This window comes from Amblyomma americanum, chromosome 1 (assembly GCF_052857255.1).
Source record: "Amblyomma americanum isolate KBUSLIRL-KWMA chromosome 1, ASM5285725v1, whole genome shotgun sequence".
Taxonomy (NCBI): Eukaryota; Metazoa; Arthropoda; class Arachnida; order Ixodida; family Ixodidae; genus Amblyomma; species Amblyomma americanum.
In genome coordinates, this window is record NC_135497.1 from 205,255,547 (window position 1) to 205,266,157 (window position 10,611).

At 50.4% G+C, this 10,611-nt stretch overlaps 1 protein-coding gene across 1 annotated transcript in view; it reads right to left on the reverse strand.

Moving 5' to 3' along the window:
• Window positions 1–724: 724 nt before the first annotated feature.
• LOC144114530 (lysosomal aspartic protease-like) overlaps window positions 725–10,611 on the reverse strand; it is a 20,058-nt gene continuing 10,171 nt past the window's right edge. The window contains 6 exon segments of the mRNA XM_077648336.1: window positions 725–1,033; window positions 1,036–1,114; window positions 1,594–1,692; window positions 5,009–5,153; window positions 5,865–6,306; window positions 7,885–8,008. Coding sequence (XP_077504462.1) covers window positions 954–1,033; window positions 1,036–1,114; window positions 1,594–1,692; window positions 5,009–5,153; window positions 5,865–6,306; window positions 7,885–8,008 — 969 coding nt within the window. The 3' untranslated portion in view covers window positions 725–953.

Sequence of the window (10,611 nt, forward strand, 5' to 3'; positions counted from 1 at the left end):
CTGTTCTCTCTGATATCCCTCCTTTTTCTTTTGGAGAATTTTTTTGATGTAATTAAAACATTCAAACAATTGCTAAATATTGAAAATGGTTATGATGCGTAATATTAATTTTTATTCACCCCTACCTTCAGCGGAATATGAACAGGGAGTTCAAAACACCTTGAAAAAGTATATTTGAACTCGGCCTCTTGCAAAAATGAGAGCCTAAAAAACGCTGTAAAAAAATTTGTCTTTTGTTGAGACTCGACGCATTCGCGTTTAGACAATAGGCGGTCAGATCGAGTTAATGAGATGACGCGGTGTTTGGTCGTGAGCGCTATTTTTTTTGGTCAAGTCACAGTCCAATTGTCGGTGAAATGTGCGTCTAATCATAGATCACTAATACATCGTTGTAGAAAAATCTGGACTTTTGATGGCACCGTTTTTGCGGTCGTGTTGACTGCATATTCGGGTGGGCCGTTTACGAAATCGCATGGGCCTTATTTTTTTTCATTTGTCCCACTATACTGCATATTTGTATATTCACGCCTGTTCTCTCGTCACTTCGTCTTAAGGATGACATTCTTCAGTATTCTATAGCTCTATATCTTCCAACTACAGACGGGCAGGATACAGACGCACGAAAATGTCATGCAGCCGACTCCGCCTATTCCGTCTAATTTTTTTTTTATTCGTATGCGCGCACAAAAATGAAACAAAAATCTGCCGACAGGCGCACAGCTCATGCAGTGTCGAAAACGGCTGCTGCTTTATTTCATCTCTCGCAATTGGCGACTTGATTTGAGGGCCCTGGCGTTCGCTTGAAGATACAGCGCCACAGTCGGCGTTAGCAAGGGCGTTTTGGATGCGCACACCCTGCAGTCTATTGTCGAGTCTACAAACAGTCACACAAAACGAATGTTTGAAAGAGTTAAAGCAGGGCCGTCCGCGCTGCAAGCAAGGGCCACTCCGCTCTAGCGAGACTCGGCGAAACCAACGCGGTCGTTGCCCCTGTCGAAGATGGTGTAGTAGCGGCCGATGAACACATCTCCAGGATCCACAGGGGCCCAAGCGGAGCCGGCACGTCCAGGCCGATGAAGCCGCTCAGGCACAGGGGGATGCCCGCCTGGCTCACCTGCGGGGAGGGGGGCAAGTTGCGTAAATTGCGAAGAACAGGGTCTCTGTGGCGTCAGCCTCAAGAAATCGGGAACACGCTAACAAAACAACGTCCGCAGCGACAAAGTATACTTGCAGAGGGGTCTGCGTTTTTGCAGGTGGGTTCGACAATCAAGAAAACTGCGCCGTTGAGATAATCCCGCCGCATTTAAATCACGTATTGTTTCAGGTTCTGGCATATGTTGTCGGCCTGAGAGCTGCCGCCCGACACAGAGAGACAGACCTGTTGTGTTTCACATGTGCATAGGTCAGTCAGCGAGAGAGGCGAGTGCGAAATACACCGCTCTGAAAACGGGGCAAAAAATGAGTGAATTGGCAGCAGAAAGTGATGACACAAAGATGGGTTCTCAACGATTCACGATATAGTGAAAAACTGGTGAAGTGTTCAATGACTAACGGTAACGGAAAATCGCGCGTTGGTTTGGATGAAGTACTTGCCTGCAGAACGTAGTCCTTTCCTTCCAGCACGAAGTCATGGCCGTTGAGATTGAATGTGATCTTTGGCAAAGTCGGTATGGATTTGCAGCTCACCAGATACTGCAGTGAAAGAAAATTGAAAATTGTTTTTTTGAGGAAAGGAAATGGCGCAATAATTGTCTCACATCTTGGTGGACACCCGAACCGTGCCGTAAGGGAAAGGACTAGGAAGGTGGGAGTGAAAGAAAGAAAGAGAGAAAGAGGTGCTGTAGTGGAGGGCTCCGGAATAATTTCGACCACCTGGGGATCTTTAACGTGCACTGACATCGCACAGCACAGGGGCGCCTTTTGCGTTTCGCCTCCATCGAAACACGGCTGCCGCGCCCGGGTTCGCCGCGCTTCGATGGAGGCGAAATGCAAAACAAATACAAATTAAGCGATGCTTTCCCACAAAGGTGTGCATGAGATAAAAATGGGCAGAGAGTTACGGCTGCACCGCCCTCTGTACCCTTTTGTTATGCAGCCAGTGTTCTAAGCATGCACCATTGAAGAGACACTACAAGCGGGGGCAGATGTGGTGACCTCCTATGCCCATCAGGTCAGCCTTGCATGCTCTCCTACAAAATCGGAACTTCTGGTCCTTCGCCCCCCTCGGGGAAGACTGGGACAAAACTCCCCCCACCTGGCCTCGATGTCACCATTGATGCCACCCGCATACCAGAGGTAGACAAAGTTCGCATCCTGGGGATGGTTCTCCAGAACAATGGCAAGAACACTGCCACAATCACCAAGCTCACTGCTACCGTTCAACAAACCGTTCGCCTCATCAGACGAATCGCTAACAAACACCGAGGCATGCGGGAACACGACCCTCCGCCGCCTGATCCAGGCTTTCGTCCTTAGCCGGGTAGTATACTCCCTGCCCTATCTCTTCCTCTCACGAGTAGAGGAGAACAAAGTCAACAGCCTCATCCGTCAGGCGTACAAGACGGCACTCAACCTCCCCAGCACACGTCGAATGAACGCCTTCTTAAGATGGGCGTACACAACACCTTCGCCGAGCTCACAGAGGCCCATCGACCTGCCCAACTTGATCGGCTCTCCTCCACCCTAGCCGGCCGTCACATTCTTGACGCCATTGGCCTACACCCCCCTGGCTATTATACCCACACCTTCTCCCTCCCACACCGCACACGGGACCTCATCACCATTCACCCCTCCCCAAGAACATGCATCCCGAGCATCACGCGGCTCGTCGTGCTGCTCGGGCTGCAGCCCTACACAAACACTATGGCGCACAGCCTGAGAGCGTCTACGTCGACGCAGCCTCTTACACCTCCTCTTCCGCCTTTGCCCTGGCGGTAGTGTCCAATTGGTACACCTCTATTACGGCCAGGCACTGTCATTGCCTCCACTCCTGCGGAAGCGGAAGAGGAAGCCGTAGCCTTAGCCATCGCTACTACATCGGCGACCCACATTTTCAGCGACTCAAAGACCGCGGTCTGTAAACTTTGCAAAAGGCCGCATCTCCGAACCCGCTTTCCGGCTTCTAAGCCGGTCTCCCGCCCCTACCCGACCTATTCAGCTTCTCTGGGTCCCGGCCCACGCCGGCCACCCAGGTAACGAGGCGGCTCATTCTTTAGCTCGAGGTTTCGTCAGCCGAGCAGGAGCCGCCGACGCCTGGGGAGACGCTCGAGATCGAATGGTCGCGTATCACGAGATCACTCTACACTACCGTGAGCAACGGCTAACGTATCCCCCTCCGCACAAGTCTCTCACTAAATTGCAGCAGGTGACGTGGCGACAGCTACAATCCCGCACCTTCCTCTCCCCTGCCCACTAGCCCTGGTTCACCCGGGACTGTTCACGCCAGTATGCACCCCTGCGGCGCTCCGAAAGCGGATTTTGCACACATTCTTTATTCTTGCTCTAATCTCCTTCCACCAGCCGATTGGCAACTCACAGACCTCGAGCGATGGGAGGCTGCGGTGTCCAGTTCTGACCCGGCTGCCCAACGGCAGCTAGTGGACTGGGCTAGTGGAGTGGGTGGGAGATAAAAATGGGGCAGAGAGTTACGGCTGCACCGCCCTCTGTACCCTTTTGTTATGCAGCCAGTGTTCTAAGCATGCATCACTTTCTACAGACTGAGGTTCCAGTGGGTTAAACCTTAAATGTGTACAGCAAACAGTTCGTGTTACGCACGGAAATGATGCAGCCAGCAAACAACTGTGTTTGAGAATTATTTCTGATCACTAACAGTACTGCAACCGTCATTATTGCACTGGCATCGCATTTTTTTCTTTCCCATAATACGGTAAACGGTATCGAAAAGAAATTATTGCCATTTATACATAAACCATTACCTTCCCTTTGCAATGAATTCTACTGCACCTTAGAGATTATCCGTGAACATGCTGAAGTGAAAGTGAAGAGAGTTAAGAAATATACAAGGACGAACACATCTAATAATATTTACAGTAGAAAAAGAAAAGCCTACGTTAGAGCTGACTGTAGACAGACTACAGGGGAAAAAAGGTAAAAGGCCAAATAAAGAAGAGTACTCGACGAAAGAACTAAAAGGAGAGGAGGTACTTTCGATGTTGGTGTTCCTACCCCTTTCGTGTGCGAGTATTTTCGTCCTTCTTTTAGAGGTGGTGGTTGCGGGCGGAAATCAAGCAAAAGCGCTAGCAGGAGCCCATACATGAAATTCCACTTCGGCAAAAATTACGGATGTCACTTTTCGGGTGGGGGGGGGGGGGGGGGGGGAAACAAGAGCTATGGAGGTCCTGAAGGGCAAGACTTCATATTGTGGTGGTCAAGACATCGACATTAGCAGACGCGTTTTTTGCATGCTTCCACCGTGTGGAGAGCTGACAGCTGTTTCCGAGCTCAGTGGTGTGGAGCATGCCAGTGGCGTGTAAGTGCGCGTCCTTTCTTTAGGTGCGTTTACGAAATCTATGCAGTGTTCAGTGCTTCAAGGAGATAATTAACGCTTCGCCTCCATCTCCTGGCGCTTGGTATCTTAAAACTTAACAAACGACTAATTTCTCGCCATGATTACTATGGTATATCGCACGCAAAAGGTGTTGGAAATTTCTATAGGGTATTTTAAATGAATATTTCGATTGCTGCATCATTTCAAGCTAAGGGTTACCTTCGTTTCAGACTGCCTTCTCAAAGGATAAAGGAGAGATGCAAAACACTGTACAATGGAAGCTGGATTAGACCAGGAAGCTAGCACATTTAGTTTCGCATATCGATGCGAACATTGCCTGCACGGCACATGGCCACACGATTTCCTATTGCCCAGTAACAGCGCCTGACGGAGGGTCCGCCCCCCCCCCCCCCCCCCCCCCCCCGACGTAAGAGAGGCTATCTATACTCTGATCGGAACTTAGAAACTTGGGCAAGGAGGAAGGAGGAAAGGAAACGTCACCTCTCCTGCTGTGAACGGAGCGGCTCCGATGGCCAGGTTCAGCTTCTCGATTTCAGCCGTCGGTCCAGCGATCAAGGAGGTTCCAGTGTCAGCGATGGCTTCGCAGCCACCGTTGCAGAAGGTGGCGTTGTTGCCTACTTTCAGCCTGCGTAATTAAATAGACCCTCGCGTGCACTGAAAGTTGCAGCAAACGTTAATATTACGGCCGAGAAGTTGTTTGGCTTACAAGGGAGTAATTATGCAACAAAGTCCTGGAGACAATCCAAGACAGAGTGCGCTGCACATGTGTGTCTTTCAGCTCCATTTGAGGATCCGTTTGAGGTTGCGTTACGTCGTTCTGCTTTGTGCTCAAATGATTGACGATTCTTCCGTCTTCATTAAGCTCGAGCGGAAACAGCCAGTGGTGCATTTTAGGATAATGCTTTTCAGCTGTGAGAAATGCTTTTTTCCCTCACATTGCATCAGATACATTCGCTTCACCTGGTTTTTAGCAAGAGTACATAAGCTCAGTGAACAAATGGTGCGGTAGCTAGCTTAGTAGTATAGAACAATCACCGGCGCACAGCCGACTGAGGACAAAAAAGATTCAGGAAAATCTACAGGCGGGTTAATTTGTCACGAGCGCTGCAGAGCATCCCTTGTGATATACTAACATATTTCACTATCGCAGCTACAGGTTTTAACGCAATTGCAACAACATCATTTAATAAATACACCTTTTTAACACATTAAACCTTCAACGCAAGCTTTAAGCAAAGCGTGCACAAATACTCAGAATGAGCCGTAGTTTCTGAGCGGACATTTTGAAAATGCTCGCCGCTTCGGGGAAGAGCAACGCGCGCCAGGAGGTACGCACCCGTCCATGTGGAACTGCCAGTAGCCCTTGCGGGTAACGGGCACGTAGGTTATGTTTCCGGTGTAATGGGCCTCGTCGATGCCTCCGAACAGCACTTCGCCGCCGTTGGGGTCAGAGGCGTTGCGGTCCAGGTAGACAGAGAAGACGGGCTTCGCGGCCACGCCCTGCGCAACCATGTTGTCGAACACAGGCGGCACGCCGAGCACCGAGATCTGCGGGTAGCCCAAGCCAAGGATGCCGTCGAACTTGGCCGCAATAAAGGCCAGCCCGGCCTCGCGCAGGATCTCCGCGAAAGTCTGGCTCTGCACCCGCACGTCACCCAGGCCGAACACGTCGGTGCTCAGCTCGCCCTTGACGCTACCACTGCCGTATCGGATCTCGAATTGGGTGCCGTTCTTCACGTACGTGCTGGACCTCTTGCTGTAGTACTTGTGGTGCAGCACTGCGCAGGCAGGAACATGCGAGTGATGAGTCACGAATGATGAGTCACAATAGGTATGAAGTGGTAAGGGGGATCTGGAAATTGGTGATAGTTCCTAGCCTGATTTTCGGTGATGTGGTCCTGTGCATGAGACCAGATGTTCAAGCAAGGTTAGAAATCAAACAACGCGGCGTAGGGACGCTAGCTTTGGGAGCACATGGCAATACACCAAATCAGGGGGTACAGGGTGATATGGAATGGGCGTCGTTCGAGAGCAGAGAAGCTAGCAGTAAGATAGCATTTGAGGAGCGATTAAGAAAAATGGGGGAAAGCAGTGGGCTAGGAAAGTTTTCAGATACCTGTATATAAAGAATGTTGACACGAAATGGAGAAAGCGAACTAGAAAATTGACAAGCAAATATCTGGACCGCAGTAGGGGGGCAAATCAGCATTTATCTGTTAAGAAAAAGGTTAAAGAAACAGAGAGACCTCTCTGGAAAACAGGGATGCTGATGAAATCGGCACTGGGAACATACAGGATCTTTAAGCAGGAAATTGCCAAAGAAAATATCTGTGATAATTGTAGGGGAAGCTCTTTGTTGTTCGAGGCCAGGACGGGAGTTTTGAGGACTGACATATAGAGTCAGGTACCACGAGATAGACACTTTGTGCGTTGCGTGCGGAGAGGAGGAGGAAACGGCTGAACACTTGATACTTTTCTGTAAAGGGCTTCACCCTACAGTGGAAAGCACCGAGGCTGATTTATTCAAGGCATTGGGGTTTAAGGACAGTGAAGGGAAAGTAGATTTTAAGCGGATAGAAGTAACCAAGCGAAGGTTATATCCATCCATCCATCCATCCATCCATCCATCCATCCATCCATCCATCCATCCATCCATCCATCCATCCATCCATCCATCCATCCATCCATCCATCCATCCATCCATCCATCCATCCATCCATCCATCCATCCATCCATCCATCCGTCCATCCGTCCATCCGTCCATCCGTCCATCCGTCGTGCAGGCCTAATTGGGACAGTTAGCCTACTCTCCCGGCTTTGGCTGCACCACACGGTGGGACATGACGTTTTTAGGAGGACAAGAGACGGCCGTGCGGGGTGCCGAGCTGGTAGAGCCCGAAATGTTAAGGTTTCACCTTCTACCGCACGCTGCAGCATTTGTGGTCTGGTAACGATAAAACCCTTGGGCAGGAAATTAAGGAAATGCCCATTCTCGACGTTATTTTCTGTTGATGTTTCAAGCTCCTTATCTACGTAGCCGGCCTTGTCATTTTTTTTTCAGAACAAAAGCTGCTCTGCTGTATAACATTCGTGGCACGAACTAACACTTCTTGGAAGGCTTGACGCTATTTAGTCGCAAAAGGCAGCATGTTCAATAAAACGGAACGGTACAAGGTAGGAGCTAGCTGCCTCCTTTGACGGGGAGCCATGACAGATGGTACTCGCAGCAAAAGTGTGTAGGTATTCAAGAACACTTGCACGACCTCAAGTATCAACGGTGAGTTGATAAAAAGTGTTTCACTACTTCACGTGTCCGATTTTGCAGTAACCAGAGAGACAAATGATAATTTACTCACTGCAGGCAATGTTGGTGAAGGGGCATTTGCTTGAAGGCACCCACAGGTTGGAGGATCCAGTGTCGAAGACTACTCTGAACACTTGCGGTGGCGTACCGAGGGTGATGTCACCATAGTATTGCGCCTGCGCACGCCGCATAAATGCAGCATTATGAGTTTGCACTCGAAGAAAAAATATCGACTGCAGCAACGCTGCTGGAGACCGACACTGGTGGCTATGATGAACATATTTTGCGCAAACGACGACAACGACGACGACGACAACGACGACAACAACGACGACAACGACAACGACAACGACGACGACAACGACAACGACAACGACAACGACGACGACGACGACGACGACGACGACAACAACAACAACAACAACAACAACAACAACAACAACAACAACAACAACAACAACAACAACAACAACAACAACAACAACAACAACAACAACAACAACAACAACAACAACAACAACAACAACAACCCTGACCCTCTCGGTTCAACATTCTACTCCAGCATTCTCTTTTCACCATCGCTCAACGTCGCCAGCTGAAAAACAGTGGAGAGGCTCTCACTGAACCCTTGGGGAGCTTGAGCGTGTTGCGTTGAGGAAGCGTTCGCCGCTTGAAGGACATCCGTGTGTCCCTGCCACCGCGGCCCCAGTGGCAGGCGCCAGTTAGCGGAAATCACAATCGCCCGACTTATTCTCTGAGTGCACACACAGCATAGTGACTCCCAGTGAGCCCTGGCACGTGGAAATGCGAGCGCACGGAGATCAGCGCGAGGAAATGTGGCCTTCGTCGGACACGGGGCGACGATCGACTTGGTTTTTTGCCGTGACGCTGCATGCAGCAGCGCAGTAGGGAAGTAATTTAAAGGGACTATGCAATAAATTAATTGAGGTTACGTAAAGCAGACGAGAGACAGGCATTCCATGACTCGTTACCCCTGCGCAAAATTTTTTGCGCAAGCATCAATAACTACGAAGATATAGAGGATCAAAAATTACGCTCCCCCCCCCCCCCCCCCCCAGCAACTCATACTCGCGGGGCACCAGAAAAAAAAAATAAAGAAAAGAGCTCAGGGACTGGGCCCCGTCCTGGTTGGACCGTATTTGGTCCGCAATACGTCATTCGCTGACGTTCGGTATGAGACTTCCGGTTTGTCGCACCCCAGCTAGCAGCGTCGGCAGCCCAGCGCCTCTCCGGTCTCTCTCGCCCACGGCCGGTCTAGAGAGGGCGCGCGCGCTCCCCTCAAAACCGGTCATGCTCTCGCCATCCTGGATTGCGGTGCGCGTCGGATTCCTTTGCTTGTCGTCTGTTGTAGATTTAAGGGCCTATCACACTAGGCCAACAGTCAGCCGATTCGGTCTGCCAAAACCGTGTCGTCGTGATGTCTGGCTCTATGTCACACTGCGCCGGCGAAAACAGTCGACCGCGTGTCGACGTCGGCGCCAGGTCTCCCACAAGACGGCAGTTGGCCGATTTTCCGCCAACTACCACGTCACACTAGCGAGACGACGTGCGAGACCTTCCGCCGACTTGGTCATTTCTCGCTCTCACTCTTCTTTTTGTCATAACTCGTTTAAATAAATCAAACTCCTTAACAATCGTGATTATAAACCTAGATTGAGTGCCGCCTAGTATTGAGCGGCACTGATTGTTGGGCCAGAAAGCCATGGCACGAAAAATAAATCCAGTCGCTCGCAGGTAAACAAAGGAGAGATTATTTAAGGCTAAAAAATAAAAAAAGACAGCAAACAATGCTCAAACACGCGGACTCGAACTTGGCACTTCCAGGCTGAGAACCCCAAGACGCCACGGAGGATAGACATGTTTGCATCCTTCAGAAGTGCACATGGGAAGTGTGACATTCGCGACGGGAGGGACACATGTACGAAAACTTGGCCGGCGCGCTGCACCGATCGCCGCTTGCAAACTGCAGTTCCACTGTAAGCAGGGACACTCGGAGCAGCAAGCATCGATATGCGCCTGTTGGCCCAAGCTCGAAACGTACGCTTTGCCACCGCGCAGCAGTGACCGACCGCTGCTTGGCTTGGTGTTGAAATTCGCAGCAGAAAATAAGACATGATAGCTATATTAACAGGAAGACCGCCTGATATGTACTCGAGCAGCGACAAAGCATGCCTGCCCAAGTAGCGAGCTTTCGACAACGGCGCCACCCGCGGTCGCGCCGGCCGACGAATTGCGATGCTGCCTGGTTGCCCTTGTCGTCGCTAGGCCTATAGCTCCTTTCGCATCGAAGGCGCAGCGGACGCCGCTTCGGAAGTCGCCTGCACTACAATAAAAGGTATCTTAATATATCGCTTAGCTGTCGGCAGCATAATCTCAAAATAAACTAAAGATATGGTCAATTTCTGCGACGCCTTCAGCAGTGGAGCTAGCGGACAGCTGCGGGCGTCAGGTGAGCCGGACAGCAACGGCGGGCCAGCGGCAGCTGCGAGGCGATTCTGGCAAGAAATTTTCTCGTATCACAGTTGTTACTTCTACCAGCAAATCGGTATTGATCGATGATCCTCAAAAATGATATATATTTCACATTTCTTTATAACAACTTTTATGATTGAGGCCAAGAACCATCTTAAGCTCATTTTTATGACCGCGGCCGACGGGATTCAGGCTAGTCGGCCCGCCAGCTGGTTCGCTCTACTACACGTTCGCACCAGAAAAGACAAAACAGCCATGCTGCCAGAAAGGCTGCATGCCATATTCG